The sequence below is a fragment of the Setaria italica genome, chromosome I (genome assembly GCF_000263155.2).
Source record: "Setaria italica strain Yugu1 chromosome I, Setaria_italica_v2.0, whole genome shotgun sequence".
NCBI lineage: Eukaryota > Viridiplantae > Streptophyta > Magnoliopsida > Poales > Poaceae > Setaria > Setaria italica.
The window spans coordinates 6,699,779-6,723,007 of NC_028450.1; the positions used below are offsets into that span (position 1 = coordinate 6,699,779).

Here is a 23,229-nt window from a genome sequence, read left to right on the forward strand (position 1 = left end):
GAATATTTGGTCCATCATCAGATCATGTTGCAGCTTCACTCGCTCACCACCACCAAAGGATCATCTGAAAGGGATTGGGCAAGCTTCTGTTCGTATTGGTTCTTGTGATCTTGCCTCGATGAAAAATGCATGAAAGGTAGACAGATTTGCCAAGCTGTTCCTGTTTAACCAATAATTTTCTTGGCCTTGAATATCTTCATCTCAGTCTCATCATGATATTTTCCTCTCTTCATCAAGTGGTTTCGTGGTGCCTTCTTTTACAGGAACAGCTTATATATACATGCAGTGTACATTGGATATGTTTTATTGTCTTGAGAAAAAAAAATTCAAGAACCCGCAATGAACATGCATGAAAGAAAGGAAGATTTGCTAATCTCGTTTGTTAAGCGGTATTTCTCTTTCCATTGGATGTTTCATTCTAATGCTTCCTTGTATTACAAAACGCTTCAAGAGTTTACTGTGCAGACGTTTCATGTTTTGCCTTCTGCACGACTTTTGTGTAGAAGAACTAAACCGGTGTAATCTACTTCAATTTTGCATCTACTAGTTCACACTAGTTGCTCAAGCAGCTTGGCTCATGCTTTCAGTTTGTTCATCTGTTCGCTACAATTCAGTGCTGTCCACCTGTTCTGTACAATTCAGTGTTGTCCATCTGTTCTCTAGAATTCAGTGCTGTTCATTGCACATGCTTCAATGAGATTTAGTTCAAGATTGATCCAGCATACCATCTATAAAGTTATAAGTTCTAACAATTATTATTACAGTGCAGAATGAACACTTTTTTGCCTGTCTAGTACTCAGCATACCATCTAAAAAAAGTTATAAGTTACTCATATAAATATAAAGCCTGCAATGCATAGAATCTCAGCATTGACAAAACCGTACAGCAATATAACCTTTTTGTGTACGAGAACTGAGTTCAAATAATCAACTATGCATGGTTATTATCATGTCAAGGGCTTCTTACAGTCCAATAGTTCAGACAGATGAAACAGATATGGACAGGCAATTTCGACAAGTACTTATGAGAACAGTGTGTTGCAGGAAGAAACTACAGTGAGAAGCATCTTAACCAAATTTAGACATTCATGTTTGACGCTCAATTAGTAGATTCCTTGCCCCCAAAAGGCCAAGCAGCTCAGGCTGTGCTCACTAACAAAAGCATGTAACAAGATTCTGGTGTTTGTGCTTCTCCTTTAGGCGCCCTGTTCAGTCGCAATAACACGCACATTCCATGGAAGAGGCTCAGCTGATTCGCTGTGCATGCTGACCTCAGTTCAGAACTCGGAAAAGCTTCTTATTCCCATCTCAAAGCCGCCTGTCTTCGTTCATCTTGGCCATCTTTGTAGATCATGCAGAGGATTTGGACTTATCGTTCATCAGTTTGTTTTTTTTACTCCAGTGGCGTTAATCTATTTTGTGATTTGCATATAGGGATCATTTTCTCCCTAATGTTTTTCCTCATTTGTTTGCAGGTCAGGCAGCTCCAATTATTAGTTTGGGCTGCAGATCATGAAAAGGACAAGCATCGAAGTCGACTGAAATATAAGATGGTGGCGAAGTTCGCTTTTGGTTGGACAACTACCAGTAGTTGGAAAATTAGGTCCAATGATGACATCTCTTTTCATAAGTCAAAAACATGGAACATAAAAAATATCAATTTAAACGAGGCCGTGGATGGAGAATGTTTTATGCAGGGAATATGAATATGAAAGTAAACTAAAGCTCAATGAACACTTGAAAAACATGGAATATAAATTTTCAATTTAAAGAAGGCCATGTATGGAGAATGTTTTATACAAGAAAAAGTAAAGCTCAATACGGCACTTAGCTAGTGGAATTGAAAAGCAAACAAAGTTTGTCGTAAGAAGGTTGAACGAACTAATAAAATAGGATATCGGCCTTGTAAAAATTTCATGAGATGTTTATTTTCTATGGATTTAGGAACCTGAAGATGTGAAAGGGCCAAGTTTGTTTATGTGTATTCTGGAGTGTCGATGCAGTTACCACTCCAGAAGAACGAGGGAGATGGATATGAGACCATACAAAAAAGCCATATTGCAACAGAAACAGAGATGCTCAACTGCAAAATAAAATATCATACACATCCATGGGAGTTTATTAGCTCCAATTTTTCAAATTCCGGTCACTTCACTCAGCAGCGAGGAAGTCAAAGCTTATTCACGACTCATCTAGCAAAACTCGATGACAAGCCTATCTCAAGCCCATAGATCCATTACTTTGCAATGTTACACCATGGTCCAAAACAAAATGACACGCAGGCTGAAGCCAGCTGAGTTAGCTCCAGTAGCTTAGGCTTCGTCAAGGGCAAGAACACCTGGGAGCGTCTTGCCTTCCAACAGCTCCAAACTCGCACCACCGCCTGTCGAAATGTGGCTCATCTTGTCAGCCAGCCCAGCCTTCTCAACAGCAGCAACAGAGTCACCGCCACCGATGATGGTTGTGACACCCTTTGTGGTTGTAAGCTCAGCCAACTTCTTCGCAATGGCCTGAAGAAAACAAATACACAAGACACCAAAACGTTCAAGCAAACAAAAAGGGAGAACCCATAAATCTATTGATGTAATGCGAGACTATATTACCTCAGTGCCTGCAGCAAACTTCTCAAACTCAAACACTCCCATCGGACCGTTCCAAATAATAGTCTGGGTTTTGTCCAACGCGTCGTTGAAGGTTTTGGTGGCATCAGGGCCAACATCAAGACCCATCCAATCATCGGGGATAGCAGTGGCAGGAACAATCTGTAAAAGGCGTTCAAGTAAGCATCAAAGATAGATGAAAATCTCTTTACAATGCTGCAAATGAAACTTGCATGCAAATTAACATGCTGCATCTATTCACATTGAGCTGCTACGAGAATGTTAGAAAAACTCCACTTTATAATTGTTAGTGCCATGGAAGTGTTTATGTGTAAATGAACAAACCTTGCTCTCAGCGTCAGGTGCAAACTTGTCAGCTACTACAATATCAGTGGGAAGCAGAAGAGAAACACCCTTTGCCTTCGCCTTTTCAATCAGTGAGGTTGCAAGCTCAAGTTTGTCTTCCTCCACAAGAGACTTTCCAACAGCATATCCCTGTGCCTTGTAGAATGTGTAGATCATACCACCACCAAGGATGAGGATATCAACCTTTGCCAGCAGAGACTCAATGACCCCAATCTTGGTCGAGACCTTGGATCCACCAACAATGGCAGCAAATGGCTTCTTTGGGTTGGCAACAGCTCCAACAAGATAATCAAGTTCCTGGGATAATTAAATTATTAGTCAAACAAACTTTTGCTCTGAAAAACTTGTTCCAATCTTAAAAGTACATAAGGATTGCTTTCGAAGAAGAAATAAACATATTTAAAATGCAAGGATCCAAGTAATTCATTGCATTTTCCTCAGAAGCTATATGTAAATATCTATGTTACTAGACCAGGATTTTGAAACTGCAGGGAGCATACATTGTACATACATTTTAACACTTCCTACTTTACATAAGCAGGACCTTATTATGGAGATAAACAATTTTTTTCTCTTACACACGGGAGATGGGGGGGGGGGGGGGGGGGTTCAACAAACATAGGCAGATCATGAGCAGCAGGGCTGAGATTTTATTACCTTCTGCATGAGGAAGCCAGCAACAGCAGGCTTCAAAAACTTAGTAACTCCTTCTGTTGAAGCATGAGCTCTGTGTGCCGTGCCAAAAGCGTCATTTACATAAAGGTCAGCAGCAGATGCAAGCTTCTTAGCAAACTCAGGGTCATTCTTTTCTTCCTCCTTGTAGAATCTAACATTCTCAAGGAGCAGAACTCCACCTTCCGGCAAAGCAGCAGCCAATTTCTCAACTTCCTCACCAATGCAATCATTGGCCATCACAACCTATTTATGCAGAAACACGAGCAGCAATTAGTTAGTTCAGAGACATCAGAAAACACAATAATGACCCAATGTCAGATCACAGCATACGTCGACTCCAAGGAGCTCAGACAAGCGTGGAACAAGAGGCTTCAAGCTGTACTTCGGGGTGACACCTTTTGGACGACCCTGGAAATAACAGCAGCAAATTACATCAGAAAAAGAAAAGGCACAAATCATGCTTCTTGCTAAACATAAATGCTTGCTGCCATGTTACTAATCATAAGAAACATCACAATCACAAAGATTGTTTAATGAGGGCATGGCAGCATGCTAATTTCAATCAAGTTCAAATAAGCAACTATGGGAATTAGTTAAAAGAAAAACAATTCCTTAACCTAAACTGTAATTGTTTAAGTTTTTGTGTTCCTAAAATCAATGCATTCTGCTGGAAATTATAATAATAGTTCAAACTGCAAAGGATACAAGATCACTGGTAAATATCTTGTTGCGCATCTAGTATCGGGTGCCAAATATACTATCATTCTGTCTGATAAACGAAATGTTGTCCCCCCCCCCCTCGCATCTCAATGAATGGAATGATGTTTGCAGCAGACGAAAAAATTGAAAGAAACAATTAACGATAACCCTGCTTGTGCGAATCAGAAACAGCTCATAGATTGTGTAAATGGGTTAGGTTCCAACTAACTAGAACACAAAAGGCACATTTTGGTTCTAAACCAACATTCAACAATCTACAATAGAAAAATGAACTTGCATTAGCTGAAAGCAACAGCGATGAATAACACCCCATGTATTTGACAAGGAATAAACAATCCACTTAAACAATCTAGAGAGGTCAACACTTCATATCCATGATGTTAATTCTTAAATGCAGATTTATTGAGAAATCGAAATGGTGGCACTAGAATCCGTGTTGAACCATGCTGATCATTTTCCTTAAATATAAAGGCATACTGGTAGTAGAACTGCTAGCTAGATTATATCCCGGATAGTGGCCAAGCACAAGCTCAGAAAACAACACTAAAGAAATAATGCCAATATTACTCAGCACTGTTTGCATGCTCGTTCATGGCATTTAACTGCAACAGTAACAACCGTTTTAACAGTAAATGAACTACAGCAAGGGCAGTCGATCAGAGTTGCAGGCATGCAGCGCTGCGGGCCAACATAAACTACAGATCTCAAACTAAAACTGGGCCGCCTTCGCCGCAAGATCATAGCACACCCATACCTACGCAGAGCCGCCAAATTAATCCCACCTATACTGCCATAAACGTAAGCACAGCACTTTTGCGTCACAACCGTGATTTAAATCCCAAATTGACTAGAGCCAGAGTCAAATCTCGGCACTGTGATCACGCAGAACCCCATCCCATCCACTCAATCCTCCACGGCCCAGCATCTTGGCTTAAATGCAAATCAAGCTTTTAGTTAACAGTGCGTGATGGAGATGTGGGCCGCGTCAGCATACTCACCAGGTGGCTGGCGAGGATGACCTTGGCGCCCTTCTCGAGGAGGAACTTGACGGTGGGGACGGATGCGCGGATGCGGGTGTCGTCGGTGATCTTCTGGGCGTCGTCGAGCGGCACGTTGAGGTCGGCGCGCACGAACACCTTCTTCCCCCTCAGATCCGCCTCCCCGAGGGTGCCCACGCTCCTCTTGGTCGCCATCACTCCCTGCAACGCCGCGAGGATCAAACCCGTGCTCGGAGCCCGACGGCGACGGATCCGGGGCGCAGCAACACGACCGGCGGGGAAGACTCACCGTGGATTGGAAGAACCGGATCGAGGCGAAGGATAACGCGACGATGAGATCGGTGGTGGTGATGTGAGCTTTGGATGTGCCAATCGGATGGGGGTGATCCGTTTCTTTATAGAGAGGGCGGGTTTGGCGATGGCACGGAATATTCGGGCGGTGGTGCGTGCCCGTGACACGTGGGGTCGTGTTCGGCGGGCCCCGGACGTCAGTGGGAGAGAGGTGTGTCTTGGAGCGGGGGAAAGGAGGGGGCGGCGGGCGCGGCGCCTGCGGGTTTCCTGGGCCCGCGGATTGGGGATGGACGGCGAGGACTCGACGGTTTTGGAACGGGAGAGGGGGCCAGGGGGGACGCGGCGGAAAGGAAGGTTCTGGAAGGTGCGTGGAACTGGAGAAGGCGAAGAAGGCCAAATGGCAACGGGTGGCCTCTCGTTCTCGGCCGTGGGCTCCGAGCTGGACAAGGGACCATTGTTATGGTGTGGCTGCAGCTGCTGCGCTGGGGGCCTGTGGGATCGGATTCTCATGTCCTTCAGTCTCGTTGCCACGGAAGCTGAAACGAGCCTGTCGATCATCGGCAGCCACACTTCTTCTCCGATGCACAGTTCGTCGGCGGCGATGTTGAGCAACTCCTCGGCCGGCCCACCACATCTGTTTGTGTGGCTGCCGACTGAGCACCCTTGGTATCGCGAAAAGGCGATACGGCAGGCGGAGGCCGGTTTGCTTGGCTGATGCCATGTACCATTCCCACGACAACAGGTAGTGTGCCGTGCATGCTTTTCTCTGTACGGTGTTTGAATGATTCTTTTTTTTTTTTGCAAAAACCCGAAGAATGCTAGTAGCTGTTTGTTGCTGTTGTGAGAAAAACATCCGTTCACGCTTGCAACATGCATCAAAATCAGCTCAAAGTGTGTGTTTTGTCGGCATTTTGTCACGAAGCTAGGCGTGTTACAAACTTTCTGCATGTGTATAATCTTGACAATCCGCGATGCCAACCAAATACACCACAAACTGTTGCAAACATTGTTCTTTTTTCTCGTCGAGGAAAGGATTGTATGCAATTTTGATCTTCTACTAAATCTTTTTTTTACTTTTCTTTGGCCCAAGAGCCTAACAGCCCATCGTTGAAGTTCCAGAAGTCCCAGCAGGCTGCTGCTTCGCCAACGTAGCCCAAAACATTCGGCCAGACGGGACGGGCCTACCAACTGGAAACCCAACTAGTTCGGCGGAAAAAGGCCCAGCCCATCATATAGCTAATTTGTAGCCCAAGGAAAAACCCTAGCAGGAAGCACCGTCCACGGCCCACCCAATCCAACTGTCCCAGATCCTCCACCTCCCCATCCGACGGTAGCCACGCCACGCGCTCGCCTTATAACATCTCTCCTCTCCTAGGGTTTCTTCCCACCACTCCTTCCCCTCCAACCCCATCACCCGGCGGCGGCGGCGAGCGGCGAGCGGCGGAGATGACGACGAGCCTGAAGAAGAACCGCAAGAAGCGCGGTCACGTGTCTGCGGGGCACGGCCGCATCGGCAAGCACCGAAAGCACCCTGGAGGTCGCGGTAACGCCGGTGGCATGCACCACCACCGGATCCTCTTCGACAAGTACCACCCGGGCTACTTCGGCAAGGTCGGCATGCGCTACTTCCACAAGCTCCGCAACAAGTTCTACTGCCCGTCGGTCAACGTCGAGCGGCTCTGGTCGATGGTGCCCGCTGACAAGGCCGCGGAGGCCGGCGGCGACAAGGCCCCGCTGGTGGACGTGACGCAGTTCGGCTACTTCAAGGTGCTCGGCAAGGGGATGTTGCCGCCCAAGCCCATCGTCGTCAAGGCCAAGCTCATCTCCAAGGTCGCGGAGAAGAAGATCAAGGCAGCCGGCGGCGCCGTCGTGCTCACCGCATAGGTCTTTTTACATCTTGTTTCATCTTTTTGTCTGCGCTAAGAGAACTTCTAAATTTGTTGTGGATCCTGCGTTGTGAGACAGCGTCACATGAGTTATGAAACCCCGGTTTTGTGCACTTATAACGGATGCCAGTTCATTTCCTTGAGATGTTTGTGATATATCATTGCTTGAGATCTCTTACTGCTAGCCGTGATTAATTTCAGTGTCGTACTGCTGATTGAACGATGTTAATCTTGTCATTTGTTTGATACGTCTAAGTCTGTAATATTGGGTAGGCAATGTTTTGTTCTGCAACCTTGACGTCCCAAGGAAAAGAGCTAACGTTTTCAGTCTGTTTATGGCACCTCATAAGTTGTTTTGAGCCCTAGCTCCTAGTTCTTGCTAGTGTGTTCTAGCATCCATAAGTTGTGGATGATCTGCTGGATTGTGAATTCTTTGGTGCACGTCTGTTTATGGTGCATCATGTTTCAAGATGGCATGTCATTTATAATTTGTTTCCCACAAGTTGTTCATATGATGCCATCTTGTGCTGTTGCATTTGTAATTTGCTTCCTACAAGTTGTTTCATATGATGCGCCATATTTTTTGATGTTGCTTTTTGATTATGCTGTGGGCCTGTGGCCATAGATGAGGCATATTCATTCATGAAGTTGTTCAATTTTCTGCTTTGGCACTCTGTGGGTTGTTTGCGTCATGATAATCATAAATTCTTTGGTGATCCATGTGTTTGCGTCATGATAATCAGAAATTCTTGGGTGATCCATTTTCTTTTTTTTGGTTGGATAAAGTCTGTTTAGCTGAGGCTCATCCACTCTGAAAGACTTGGGTGGTTGTGAGCTGTGTTGATCGTGCCGCTGTTTATGTTGTTATTTTCAGAAATTCTTCTTTCCTGTATTTTCTCGATCATGTATGCTCGAGACAGCTTTCCATTTGCAAATTGTTTCACATTGGCTGTTTCATACAATGCTTTCTTAGTTATGATGGTGCTTCTTTATTATGCCGCAGAGTCATAGATGAGGCACGTCTGCTATGAAAGTTCTCCTTTTTTCTGCTTTTGTAACTGTGGGCTGTTTATGTCATGACCATAGGGGAAAATCTACAGTGACCATGGTTATTTGGAATTTGGATTGGATAACCTTTTCAGCTGAGGCATATGTACTCTGAAAACATTGGTGGTGAGCTGTGTCAATCATGGTTTGTTAGCATTGCTCTAAATTTTGGTGAGTCGTGGACCCTGGTTCTGCAATTTACGAGAGGGCTTCGTTGATGTTTTCCTTTGGTAAAATACACGTTTTTCTTTTTTCCTGAGCTCGTCCTTTAACTTTCAGATCGTCCTTTAACTTTCAGAACGACCAATCTAGTCTCTTAATTTTCATTTTTTATCAAACTTATCCTTGTACTAATATGGTGCTCCATGATGGCACGAGACTAATAAGAAAAGTCATTTTTGCCCATAGTTTCTTCCTCCTCTCCTCAAGTGCACTTGTCGATATTAAATCCAGACAGCTTGATTGATCCTCTTCGTGTACCATGCATGCAGACTTCAATCTCAACACTAGCTTCCATCGTTCCATGATCTGAAACGTCCGACATGCACGCAAGCGCATCTATCTAGGAGCTAGCTACTACCCTGTAGTATTATTATATATAATCCTTGCTCCCGATCCCAGAGATCAAGCAATTATATTTACTAAGTTCAGACCGGCAACCATCAAGAAGATCATGACATGGAGGGGAGTCCAAACGGTGACACAGCTGCAGCATCAATTTTAAGATGCAGAGCTGCCATTGCAATGTCTATGCACAACATGTCAGCAAAATCTGAAACCACCGAACAACAGGGGGAGGAGAGCGAGACACAACAGCACTGCAGGAGCTGATAGAAGTCGAGACCGTCATCGACGCCGAGAAGCACGCTGCCACTGGAGGCTGCTAAGAGGATCCTGCTGACGATGGTGTTGTTCACGGAGTTGCAGAAGAAACTGCAGCGGGAGTGGAGAAGTCGCCTGAGCCAGTGGCAGGAGGGAGGGTGACCGGCATGATGCGCTGGTACGTGAGAGTCCAGTCCATCAAGACGAGCAAGTGGAAATTGTGGAGGGGAAGGAGGAGCCCAGGGCAAAAGGGACCTTTTACATTAGTCTCCTGCTAGTATGGAGTACCACATCTGAACAAGAACGAGTTTGATAAAAATGAAAGTTGAGGGATTAAATTGATCAATTTGAAAGATGAAGGATGAACTTGGCTCAAGTCAAAGTCCTTTTGGCTTGCTGTTAGCCAACGAGAATTGCTATGGCAGAATCAAACGGTTCTTTCGCCAGGCTGGTGGTGCCACAAGATTTCGTGGCACGTTGACCATTCTATTGTTGCATCGGATGCTGGTGCCTTGGTGCGTGAATTTCTGATTCTTGCTTGGTCCGAATAGTTCGGCATTTGCTCGAAGCATGTTGCATCGGAGCTGCGAAATTTGCTCTGTTCGCAAGCAGAGTTCAACTCCCTGATTCGACCCTGTCTTTACTGTTTTCCTCATGATGGAATAGTTCGATGATATGTGGTGCTGGCAATCGGTGCCCGTCCTGTCCACCGCATCATTTGCAATCTTCTCAATTTAAATCGTTAGCGACGGGGATTTGAAAAGTTCATGTGAAAGAAGCCTGAATCGGGAAGTGAATTTCCTGGGTTTCATACAGTGACACTACGGAGTGAGCTGGAACTGAAAAGGTAGTAAGCTCCAACTTCACTATCCTCCAACTCACCAGGCCTAAAGCATTCAACGAGAACGACAACACAGCAGGATCCGGCCCAACTGAACCAGAGGCGTCCTCCTCCTCCGGCGCTGGACGACGCCACGTCGAGCGCCCAACCCCACCTCCTTGCTTACCTCCGCGACCGCACCAATGGCGTCGCCGACGGCTTCTCCCCACTTGCCCCTCGCCTCGGCCTCCGCCCGCTCCTCCTCCTTCCCCAAGCGCTCCCTCCGCTCCTCGTGCTTGCCCCCGCGCCGCGGGCCCAGCCTCCGGGCGGGCTCCGTCAAGGAGTGGCGCGAGTTCGAGGACGAGGCGGGCGCCGTGAAGGAGTGGCGGGAGTTCGAGGACGCCGTCAGGAGGAAGGACCTCTCCCGCGCGCTCCGCTTCCTGCAGTCCGTGGAGCCCGCGGCTGCTGCGGCGGCGGGAACCGCCGCGACGCAGGTCGTCGCGGTGCCCGTGCCGCCGGGTCGGAACTGGGAGGTGCTCGACGCCTGCATCGACGCCGACGACATGCGCCTCGTCGGCCGGGCCTACCAGTTCCTCGTTGACCGTGGGGTACTCGCCAACTTCGGCAAGTGCAAGAACATCGGTGAGTTGGGACTTGACGCAATTGCTAATTGCCTTCACAATTGGAACTTGGCGTTGAACTTAGTTCAGTTTCTAGTTGTTTGTGAAATAGAGCACTGAAATGGATGTGCAGGATTTGACAATTAGTGATTTGATTGGTGTACTGACTTGTATGGTTGAAGCCTTGAAGGAATAGCCAATCTGAATTTGGCTTATGGTTTATCAGTTAACGTTTACAGTGTTCTATAGATGCTGCCATCTCATTCAGACTGCCATTGCATTTCATATGCTGCAGTTCTAGAAGGACCAAGAGAAGTGACACCATCAGTTTTGAAGGAGATGACAGGGTTGGAAGGTGAGGATTGAGACAGTATCCCCTCTCTTCTACTGTATCATCTTTCACTCAAAGATTGCGTGCATTGGGTTAACAGTTACAACATGGCAGAATGTTCATATTTATACTCATACTGCAAACACTCCACCCCCCCCCCCCCCCCCCAAATTTGGAAAACTCTACTGGCTGATACTTGTTTCACAGGAGCTTTAGCTCATCTATTGTGACTTATCATCATGATGGTATAGAAGTCTAATCTTTTTATTCATTAATTTCTTCAGCTGAAAAGCTTGCACCAAAGAAATGGGGTCTATCAGGAAGCTCTCCATATGTTCTCATTGGATTTCTTGGAGGTGTATCTTTTCTGCTAACTCAAGGGATTGATCTACGGCCTAAATTGGGCGCTGTATTGGCGTTAGCAACAACTGATGCAATCTTCCTTGGTGGTACTTGTCTCGCGCAAATCTCATCTTTCTGGCCTCCATACAAGCGCCGAATACTTGTACATGAAGCAGGCCATCTTCTTACTGGTATGGCTAAACTTTTCCTGCCTTTTTGTTTTCCCATTTCTCCTAATTGGCATCCCTTATATGGTACTCCCTCCGTCCCAAATTATAGGTCGTTTTGGCTTTTTTAGATTCCTAGACTTTATTATGCACTTAGATATACCCTATGTCTAGATACATAATAATGTCTATGCATCTAGAAAAGCCAAAACGACCTATAATTTGGGACGGAGGGAGTAGTAGTTTTCACTTTACAAGTTTTCCAGTGTGTAATTTGTGATTTATCTGACTTCTGAGATTCTATTTTGGCAATGTTCCTTACTAAATTGAACTTATGTGTAGCCTATCTAATGGGTTGCCCGATACGAGGAGTCATTTTGGATCCATTTGTGGCATTGCGAATGGGCATTCAGGGCCAGGTACACCTATTGTTAATTTTAGTACTTGGCTATCTATCTGTTGTGCTTGATGTTTTCTGTCTATTATCCAGTGACACAGTGTAACTTCTGTCACTTCAAAACTCAACTGCACCTTTTCAGGGCTGGGCCTTAATATGAATTTTTGCAAGAGGCCTTTCCTGTTCTGCGAAATTTGTAATCTGCAGTGTGTTATGAAAGTTCTGACAACTAGTAATTTACCATTAACATTGTTCTTTTACTCTCTGTCTGTGTCACATTTGTATCTATCAGATGATTAAAAACAGAAGCAGCTATTATTGAAAATTGTGATATATAATGTTTTGTATCTTTTTCTGAATAAAGCTTGATATTATTCTTAAAAAAATGTGATGTTATGCTATGAGATTTGAGGTGACATTTTGGCATCTCTTGTATTTATATAGCTCGCCTTATTACTTGTAGTACATAATTAGTTTTTCTTGCTTTTGATTGTACACATGTTGTGCATTCCTTTTTCTTCTGAACTCAGCTATGCTGCCATTCCCTTTTGCCTTTGTCACCTACTCGCCTTATGCCCTTCATACAGTTCTCAAATGTTGTAATGCTCTCGTGGTGCTTCCATACCTCTGCAGGCAGGGACTCAGTTCTGGGATGAAAAGATGGAAAAAGAACTTGCTGACGGGCATCTATCAAGTACGGCATTTGACAGGTACATAAACTAATCGTATATTTGAATGTTGGTACTTGGAGTTCTTGGGCAGCATTTGACTTTTCCTACGGGAGTAAAATTGCAGGTACTCCATGATTCTGTTTGCCGGAATTGCTGCTGAAGCACTTGTTTATGGGGAGGCAGAAGGTGGAGAAAATGATGAGAATCTGTTCAGGAGTTTGTGTCTTCTACTGAACCCACCGCCTTCTGTTGCACAGGTTTGTATTACTCTGCTGTTATCTCTTACCTAGTTCTGAATGAACATATACGGCCAATTAATGTTTAGCACTTATCTATTGCTTATCAGATGGCGAACCGAGCTCGTTGGTCAGTCATGCAATCTTACAACCTTTTGAAGTGGCACAAGAAAGCGCATAGAGCAGTGGTCAAAGCTCTGGAAGATGGACACAGCCTCAGCGTCGTAATCAGAAGGATAGAAGAAACCATTGCCTCTGACAGATAATGCGACAAATTGATCGTGTGTTCCTGTTAACCAAGGTTTCCTCGTCAGATTACTCAAGATGCTGTTGCAATTTCGTTCCTTGATAGCCTCACAGGAAAGATCGGTCCGCGTAGAAACAACAATGCTATTGAAAGCAAGGCGTACAACCCTCGAGGTGGGTTAAGGAGGCCAAAGCATCTGAGGGGCCAACGAGATCAACTGATACGCTGGAGATTTGAAGGAACCCACCCAAGCCCATTTTAACATGTGATTAGTATGTGGCAGATATAATAAATGTACATATGACATATTGATTCTTGATGAATGTATATGAATATAGGTAGGATGAGAAATTGGTGAACAACGAAGCGGAGAAACAACAGCAGCCAGGATTTTTCCTTCCAGTTACAAACAGAGGGGTGCATTTGTCAAAGGAAGCCAACGGCACTCTGTTCTCTGGATTGTTGCAAAGACATTTTATGATTGTGCAGTCTGATAAAAACAGTTAATGTACGTACAGTATCTGGCTGGTTGGCCATTCGTGTTATTGATGAGAATCCATGACATGTGCCATCTGCTTGCAGATTCCACCACAACTAATTGCTGATTCTCCAAATTATACAGCATATCTCGAAAGATCATGCATATCTACGCCACTACAATTAATTCTTTAATTATTCTCCAAATTATATAGCACATATCTCGAAGATAGATCATACGTTGCATATTCCCCGTTTAATTATCCGATGCATCTCTAAGCTTCATCTGCATCTATATCTCATGACCCAAGTATAGTTGAATGTGCATGTCCAATCTGATTATCTGACTAACGAAGTACAAACGCTAATCGAGCAAGAGTTAAAGGAACCAAGATCACCATGAGAGGTGCCAGTGGTGGTGGTGGTGGCACGGTGTACGCGACCGCCATCTTGCTCCTTGTGATCTTTGGATGCCTCGCACTGCGTGCAAACTATAAGTTCATACGTCTACAGAGCCTTCCTGTTCATGGCACCATGCTCGCTACCATCGCACTGCTGATGAACGCAAGACGTGTGTTCTCAGGTCGTCATCCTCTGATCAAGGAAGACGAAGAGCCGAAGAGCCGAAGAGCTACGCGGGCACATCATCTCCTGGTGCTAGTGCGATCTCATCGTCAGATGAGAGGAAGAAGAAGATAACGATGTAAGCCTACACGGGGGTGCGGTGCGCGGACGGCGACACCTGCTAACTGCTGCCAGCTTGACCTGCCGGAGCCACGGTGCTGGTGCTCCAAGGCCGAGTGCCTGGTCACCTGCCTGGATTGCTACCCTGACAGCCCACCTGAGACGACGGCGGGAGGGCATCGTTCGTGGCATACGGTAGCCAATGCTACCTTAAACTAATTGTTAATAATAAGATCGTGGTCCTAATAAAATCTGTCAGAACGGCGGGTGGAGCGGGAATGATCGATAATACTGTACTGATGCGCGAAAAATGAGAAATGGAAGAATATGCTACCTGGCATTGTTAGTTTTAGTTTGCGGTTTTGCCATTGTTTTGAATTGGTATTAATGTTATTCTAAACGCTAAACACAGTCGGTAACCTGCCGTTTAGCTTTTTATTCGACTAATTTTGAAGTTGTGTTTAATTTAATATGCATGCTCTGGTTGTGACGGCGGCTCCTACTACTACTACTACTACTACTATTATTATTATTATTATTATTATTATTATTATTATTATTATTATTATTATAATGTCCATGGAATTTGATTGTTGATAAATTTAACAGCATGAATATAACTAATGGCCATCCATGACATCTGTCACCTGCTCGCAGAATGCAGCTGCATGCCGACAGCGTATGCACCGCGCTACCGAGTTTTTTTTTTACACACTGCATATACCATATCTCCAAGATATACAACGTATCTTGCAATGTCCATTTGTCGCGGCCCCTAATAAAACGTGCCATCTTTTTTTTCCAGTTATATTTTTTTATACACCTTACATATACCATATCTTGAAGATATACAACATATATTGCAATGTCCAGTTGTCATGTCTCCTAATAAAACATGTAATCTTTTTTTTTCAGTTACCGTCCAATGCATCTCAAGTTCAGCATGTCACATAAAATATATTCGAGCCTCTTATAAATATACCCAGGCGCGAGCCCACTCCATATGTCTAATCTTATTCTCACACCGTCACACACAGTTCCGGTGTTGCTAGAGGTAGAATATGAGCGGCAATGGAGTGTGTACGATGATCCTCTTCCTCCTTTTCCTCTTTGAATGCCTTACACTGGGAGTGGAGTGTAAGTAAATACACAAAATCACATTCTTTCCACATTCATGTAGTATTGTCTCCTTCGTTACAAAATGTAGGTCGTTTTGGCTTTTTTAGATATATAGATTTTACTATGCACCTAGATATAGGATTATGTCTAGATATATAACAAAATCTATGTATGTAGAAAAGTCAAACGACCTACATTTTGGAACGGATGGAGTAGTATATGTCACATTATTAATAAATGTTAAATGTCAGGTCGGCATTCTCCGTTGCTCATCAAGGATGGAGGTAGAAGACGGAGCTACTACCCTCTTACTGACCCATGCTGGTGCCGCCGTCAACTCTACCTCATTGTTGGATGATGATGCATGAGAGCAAGATAACACTGGTGTTTTGCACCTACAAGGGTATGGAATGTGTGGTCGGCCAACCGTGCCATTGCTGCCAGCTGCAGCAACCGGAGCCACAGTGTTACTGTACACTCGACGAATGCAAGGCCAACTGCCCTACCTGTGACCCCCGCTGCCCAGATGAAATGGCGGAGGAAGGACAGTCGTCGCTGCATGTATCAATCAATGGTACCTTATACTAGCTAGTTACTTTAAAATCGTTGAAATGTACTAAAAATAATAGTGTAATGGTGCAAAAGAATGGGGAAGTTGAATGCATCTGGCATCGTTTAATTTTCCCCATGTTATTTGCTAGTATTTGTTTTGAAAATAGCAGTGTTCATCTTCATATAGCTGACAGTAGTCTTGAACTAAAATATTTTGTCCAGGAACTTGCATGCTTTTGCTATCTCAATGGCTCTCGGTTTTTAACCGATTTCTGTACATGTGTGTATGAGCGTGGCAGATTCAGACGGTATTCTAGCTAGTTATTATTACATCAACTGAACTAACTTGTGCACAATGCCGTCCGGCAGTCGATCTTGATGAATGAATCTGGCCCGGCCATTATTGGCCCGGCCATTATCTCTTCTCTGCTGAACGACCTTGGTGCTTTGAAATTAGCTTGGAAGATCTGGCTTGGTTTTCTTAAAGAAAGCGAACAAAAAAAGTAAAGATGTGGCTTGTGTTTACATCACGAATTCGAAACCTGTCTCACGGCTGTTACTTTCCAGTAATAAACTGAGTGCACATTTGTGAAATGATGCCAACAACAATCTCTGGATTGTTGCTTAACATTTCCAATCTTTCAATCTCCAAAACAATTAATGTAGGTACAGTACATTAATATATCATTATACATATTATATATAACATATCTAATATATTATTCTACTAATAATCATATAACATATCTTTAAGATTGACAATATATTGTGCATCCACACACGTTTAACTTCTCCGTTGTCCGCATCATTTATCTTAGAAGTTCGTCAGCATACCTCCCAAATTATATTTGAAGATCTATATATATAAAGATCCAAAAGCTCCACTCCATTCAGACATTCATAGAGCTTTAGGAAAACCAAGATCCAATATGAGGAGTAGCCATGGTGGCAGCAGAGCGTGTGCGATGACTGCCTTTCTTATTTTGCTCTTTGGATGCTTCGCGCTGTGCGTGCACTGTAAGTACATGTACAAAATTAAACCTTCTTGTTTCCTCTCATCGCACTAACAATGAACACAAAACACATCGAAATTTCCAGGTCGCTCACCGGCGCTCAAGGATGGAGGTGGAACGGAGAAGAGCTACCTAAGAAACGACAGTCACCTCACCACCCCATGCCCTAGTTCTTTGAGCGCGGCCAGCAGCTCTACCTCGCCGGTGAATGATGAGAGCAAGATAGAGCTGGTGATGTGCGTGTACAAAGGGTTGCAGTGCGTGGAAGGCGAGCCCTGCCATTGCTGCGTGCTGGAGCAGCCGGAGCCCCCATGCTACTTCACCCACAGCGAGTGCGTGGCCAAGTGCCCCTTCTGCTACCCGCCGCCGTGCTCACCGCCTGGACCGACGGTGGAAGGCCGGGCATTGCAAGCAGGGAGCAATAATGCTACCATGTAATACTCCCTCCGTTCATTAGTCTCCGTCGCATTTGGCTCGGGCACGGTGTCCAATATCGTGAGCAACGAGTCCCGATTGACAATAAATCCGGAGCTTTATTTTACTGTGCCGGCGTCAGTTGATTTACCGATAAATCTGCCGCTAACCGCGCTCCAAATGTCGTTACTGCGCTAACAGATCACGTTTCCTTCTTCTTTTTTCTTTTTGCCGCGTCCTCCATCGGCCGCCCATCTCTTTCTTTCTCTTTCTTCTTTCGTTAGCCCACCCGCGATGAAAAAATTGGCCTCCATGCCTCCAATTTTTTGCTCTGCATTCAAATTTTGTAGCCAAATTTCTTTTGCCGCTATTGTCTTTCTTTTTCCTCGGTGTGCCATGTTCTATATAAGCCGGTCATGGCTGGCATCCTTCCATCTCTCTCTGTCTCCGATTTAGAGATTGAATAAAACCAATGCTCGGATTAGAGATCGACTTAAATGAAGAGCCACCAGAATTAGTCGTGCCCATAGATTGGGATGGTATAGCGGAGTGGGATGGCCCTGATCATGAACTTGATTATGATATGGTTTGGGATGAAGGATACCAAGGTGATCGGTTAATCATGATCTTCGATGTGCTAGGTGCTTCCTTCTGTTTACCATCTTTAATTTTCTATATATGTGTTTCATGTCATAGGTGATGAGCATGAAGAAACAGATGTGGAAGTAGATGTCCATACCCTGCAAAATTCAGTAACTGGTGCTGGAGATCTTGCAATAACTGGTCCTAGAGATGGTGACCACGTGGCTTCAGGGGCTGCTGATGAAGATGAAGGATCAGGTGATGCCCTGCATCATTTAGTAAATTGATTATGTTCCTACATTTGTTTCAATAAACTGCAATAGAGTTTATGAAGGTGATGTTGATGGAGTGCAGTTACCTGAACCTTCAGCCGATGGTGTGCAAGCTTCAGGTACGGTTATTTAGTCTGCTTTTTCAGTGAACTGTAATAGAGTTTCAGTGAAGTGCACTAGAGTTGCAGTGAACTACATTAAGTTGATTTGTCATACATGTTTCAGTGTTGTTCCATACAAGCTTTAGTGACTGTTTTCATACAATTTTTAGGTTCCGATGACAAAAGGAGGAAGTACTATCCGGATGATCTAAAGATCGCCATATAAATTAACTTATTGTCAAAAACTGATCCACCTATTCTTTGCCGTGGAGTTTCAAAATCAGTTGCTAAAAAATTTGGTGTCCCTTTAAGAGTTGTACAGGCTATTTGGAAAAATAGTCAAGACGGTGGCATACAAGGAATTGTGAACAAGTATTCTAAGAATTGTGGTAAGAAACGAGTAGAAATTGATTTGGAATCCATGAAAAACATCCCTCTCAAGCAGCGGGCAACCTTTTAAGACCTCGCTAATGCTTTAGGAGTGAAGAAAAGCACTCTTTACAATCGTTCAAAGAAGGCTACTTTCGTCGTCACACTAATAACCTTAAGTTTAGTTTAACCGATGAGAACAAAAAAGCTCAGGTAAAATATTGTTTGTCCATGATGAATGGCTTATCTTTCAAACCCATGTACAATGTTGTTTACATTGACGAAAAATGGTTCTATAGGACATGTAAGAACCAGAAATATTATCTGGCCAATAATGAGGAAAGACCACAACGTACTGTTAAAAGTAAGAATTTCATAGAAAAGGTCATGTTTCTAGCTATGGTTACAAGACCTAGATATGATGCAAATAAAAATTGCACATTTGATGGTAAAATAGGGATTTTTCCTTTTGTCAAGATAGAACCAGCAAAAAGAAAGAGTCCAAATAGGGAGAGAGGTGCCCCTGTAAATAAGGCAATGGTGTCGGTAACAAAGGATGTTAGTCGAGACTTTTTGGTGAACAAAGTTCTACCATCATTGAAGGCAAAGTGGTCATCGGAAGAAAGAGGGATGCCAATCTTCATCCAACAAGACAATGCAAGGACCCACATCAACGTAGATGATCCAGCGTTTGTGCAAACCGCCGAAGCTGATGGTTGGGACATTAGTCTAACATGCCAACCTCCTAACTTACCTAATTTGAACGTCTTGGATCTTGAATTTTTTGCAGCAATCCAAGCATTGTTTGAGAAAGGTACACCAAACAACATTAAAGAAATTGTTCAAAAGGTTGATGAGGCATATTAGAACTACCCAGTGGATAGATTGAACTGAATTTTCCTAACCCAATAGGATTGCATGATGGAGATCACGAAGCATAATGGCAGCCAGCACTACAAAATCCCTCACATGAAGAAGAAGACCCTGGAGCTGCAAGGATGTCTTCCCATTACTTTGAAGTACCCTTTGCAGCTTCATAATCAAGCCATGCGATTCGTCGATACTTAGAATTGTTTTAGGCTGGATAGAATTAGGATGGAGTTGCATTGTCAGATCAGGTTTAGGAATTAGACTTCATACTTGTATTGTCGAATTTATCATAAGACTTTGCATTGATCTGTTAATCTCAATTTAAACTTGTTTGCACTGTTCATCATCACATAACAAGCACTAAAATTGATCAAAGTAAGAATACTAAAATTACAGCATCCAATAGCACCACTTAACAGACACTAAAATTGATCAAAGAAAGAATACTAATTGTTGCCGTACATGTCAGATTTTTCTGCGATCCAAAACAAAGTTACCGTGGCATCATTGACATCCTGTTCATCATCTCCATACAACCGAGGAAGGTAGACAGGGAGTAACAACTTAGAAAACTTGTCCCTCTCCTTGTCAGATTGAAATTTGCTAACCTTAGTGCAAGCCAGCTCCAGTAGGGCATCAACAACGACATCAGGTTCATCTCCTTCAGTGTAACACCCGCCATTTTTAGTCATCAAAGTGACTTTGAAGAATTGGAAGCGATTCGAGAAGAAAAGAAAAAGGAATTGACCGAAAATCAAATTCGGGTCAAATTTGGCCGAAATTTGAATTTTGAATTTGAAATTCAGAAAAATTTGGCGAAAATATAGAGTGGAAGTGTAAAGATGATTAGAACTTAAGGGTCAAAAATTTGGAATAATATTTGATCCTAAACGCTCAAAGGAAATTAGAGAAGGAAATGAAAAGCAACGTTTACTATTCACCGTCCGAAAACAAGAAATCAGAAAAACAGCTCAGAGTCCATTTTGGGAATTGAGTTCTGACAAATTTCTCAAATAAGTAAATCAGGACAACTATACCATATTGAAGTATGAACTTTGGACTCCAAAATTTGGGTGTTGTGGATCAGGAATAACAGAGGGAACCATTTCAAATGGAGGCCTAAAGTTGGCACTTTGTCACAATAAGCGACCTTGCTGGAAATTGGTTAAGTCTGAAAATGATATTGAGTACCTGCCTTTAGAACCAATTTCTGGAGAAATTTCTTTAAAAAGTGAGCAGATGTTTTTGGACATTAGTGTAATATGGATTATGGAGAAGGTAAATGAATAGTTGTTGTCCAGAGAAAGTGGAAGGTTTGAATTCAAATTGGAACCAAAATTCAGCAATTGAGCAGATTTCGAGCTCCTTGCCGAATTAAGTTTAAGTCTAGAAAACATGACGAGTATCTATGTTTGAAACCGAATTCTGCCCAATTTTTCAAGTAAGTGAGCAAAGGCGACTAGACAGCGGTGAAGTATGATCCTTGGACATGTTTAATAAGGTGTTGTTGCTCAGAGATAGCGAAAGAATCAAATTTAAATCAAAGCTCAAAGTCAGCACTCTAGCTATTTCGGCCAATTCTCGAGCTGCGTAAAATCTAAGTCTGAAACAGTGTTAACTAGCAATATTTGGAGCAATTTTCAGGAAACTTCAGTGCAAAGGCTATATGGTTTCTGGTGCAAAATGGAATCCTTATTAGTTGTAGAACACAAATAAGGAGTTGTTGGCCTATATGGAATACAGTTGGACTACGGAAATTGGTGCTAAAGAAGAGTAAACAATCACAGTTGAAGACTGTCGAACTGAATCGCAAAAATTCAGTAACTGTACAACCTGACAGGAACTTGGAGCTCCAAAAACTCGGTGTTAGGGTGCTCATCTCGAGTAGAGGCCCATCTATCAATTAAAGTGCTCGGATTACTCTACAAGTTTTCTTAAAGGAGTTCTATGAGTTGAGATGAAATATTTCGAGCAATCGAGGCGTGAACGTGTCGGTTTGGAAGAAAGGAAAAAGAACAGAAAGATCAGAACGACAGAGTCGTGCCGCCGCCGGCTCTCGCGCATGACCGGCCAAAACGACGGCCACGTCCGCAGGCGTTCAAGTTGTTGAGGTGGCACGCATGCGCGATGGAAGAGCACGACGTTGCTTTCCCGCGCTTATCCTTTTCACCGGCCGTGTTACATCGGCAGAAGCAGAGCTCAAGCAAATCAGTGCCGCCGCCGGCCATTTCACCCACGCCGTTGTCTCCCCTCCCGTTTCACCCATCAAGCAGCTTCCATAACCCCTCTATGACACCCCCAACCCAACCGAAGTTCACCTCCCTGTCGGCAAGCCAGTAAGCGTCGCCATACTGGTCCGCCCGCCGCCACCACCATCCGCCGGTGAGCTTCCTGTGCCGTCCTTTTTTCTTCAATTTGTGGATCCTATTCGCGCTGCGGGGTCGGATAGGAGCCATAGGGGGAGGTCAAGGACCCGGTTGTGCTGTCATCTGGTGAAGCCACGGCCGGCAGCCGGTCAAGCCGCCGCCGCCGTGGAGGGGCCATCTCCGGCCACCTCCCGGAGCGCCGACGCCGCCCACGGGAGTGTCGCGGCCTGGGGGTTCTTCCCCGGCCCGACCCCGTCGCCGGCGAGCCGCCAGCCGGCGAGCCCCCACCGGTCCGGCGCGCCTCTGTTCTTGGCCAGGGGAGGAAGATGCCCCTGACCAAGGAGGCCCGCGTGTTAGCCGCTAGGAGGAGGGGGCAGGCGCAAAAGGATAAGAGCCAGTCGCCGTCATGGGCCAAGGGAAAAACGCCGGCCCAGCTGGCCCGCGCAGCATAGAAAAAAAGGAGTGGGCGCTTGTTGGACCGGTGACCTTCGAAGAAGAAAGAGAGAGAGCAGGTGGGCCGTTTTTCATTCGGAAGGAACCGAGCCGTGCGGCCCAAGAGGAAATAGAAGAAAGAAAAGAGTGGGCCAGCGAATGGTTGAGAAGGAGAAAGTTGGGCCGTGGGCCCCACGCGTTAGTGAAGAAAAGAGGGAAAAGTAGGAGGCCGGGTGGGCCATAGGTGGAAGTGATAGTGCGTAGAAGCAAGACGGGTGAGAAAAAGTTTGGGCCGGGGGTTTTATTTAAACTTTAGGTTTTCTTTTATTAGATAAATAAATTAAATAGGGTTTTCACCATTTAAAATTCCAGGAAATTCTAGAAGTACCCAAACTTAGTGAAACCAATTTTATTAGGATTGTTTTATTTTCCTTTATGCATTAAAATTCTTAAACCCTAGGAAAAATAATAAAAATTTAGGTATTTATTTAATGCCTTTTTATCTAAGGTATTTAAATAAATGCTTAAACTTTATTAAATGTATAAAAATTTGAAAAATGATTTATTATCCACAAATCATTATTAATTCATAGGAATTAGGTTTTTGAGATTAGAAAATTATTATAATGCTTTTAAAAATAAATAAAAAGGTCTAAGGTAGGTTTAGTAAAGGGAATAGAATGGTGGGCTAATCTTTTCGGGTTTTTGTGTGTTGGCTTGCAACTTTATCATGATAAATTGT

At 44.1% G+C, this 23,229-nt stretch overlaps 3 protein-coding genes across 3 annotated transcripts; 2 read left to right on the top strand and 1 right to left on the bottom strand.

Annotated features, from left to right (window-relative positions):
- Window positions 1–2,058: 2,058 nt before the first annotated feature.
- On the bottom strand, window positions 2,059–5,804 carry LOC101759360 (phosphoglycerate kinase, cytosolic). Its single transcript, XM_004951719.4, has 7 exons — window positions 5,649–5,804; window positions 5,360–5,560; window positions 3,972–4,049; window positions 3,624–3,884; window positions 2,946–3,263; window positions 2,604–2,762; window positions 2,059–2,510 (listed from the first exon to the last, which is right to left on the bottom strand). The coding sequence occupies exons 2-7, from the start codon at window positions 5,552–5,554 to the stop codon at window positions 2,313–2,315; spliced, it is 1,209 nt and encodes a 402-aa protein (XP_004951776.1). The 5' UTR covers window positions 5,555–5,560; window positions 5,649–5,804; the 3' UTR covers window positions 2,059–2,312.
- A 1,219-nt stretch (window positions 5,805–7,023) lies between these two features.
- Window positions 7,024–7,692, top strand: LOC101758959 (60S ribosomal protein L27a-2). The gene has a single exon (XM_004951718.2). It carries the CDS (start codon window positions 7,097–7,099, stop codon window positions 7,532–7,534), a length of 438 nt encoding a protein of 145 aa, XP_004951775.1. The 5' UTR covers window positions 7,024–7,096; the 3' UTR covers window positions 7,535–7,692.
- A 2,612-nt stretch (window positions 7,693–10,304) lies between these two features.
- Window positions 10,305–13,805, top strand: LOC101758555. The gene is made up of 7 exons (XM_004951717.4): window positions 10,305–10,867; window positions 11,141–11,200; window positions 11,461–11,709; window positions 12,028–12,104; window positions 12,716–12,792; window positions 12,878–13,010; window positions 13,100–13,805. The coding sequence occupies exons 1-7, from the start codon at window positions 10,429–10,431 to the stop codon at window positions 13,253–13,255; spliced, it is 1,191 nt and encodes a 396-aa protein (XP_004951774.1). The 5' UTR covers window positions 10,305–10,428; the 3' UTR covers window positions 13,256–13,805.
- Window positions 13,806–23,229: the final 9,424 nt, after the last annotated feature.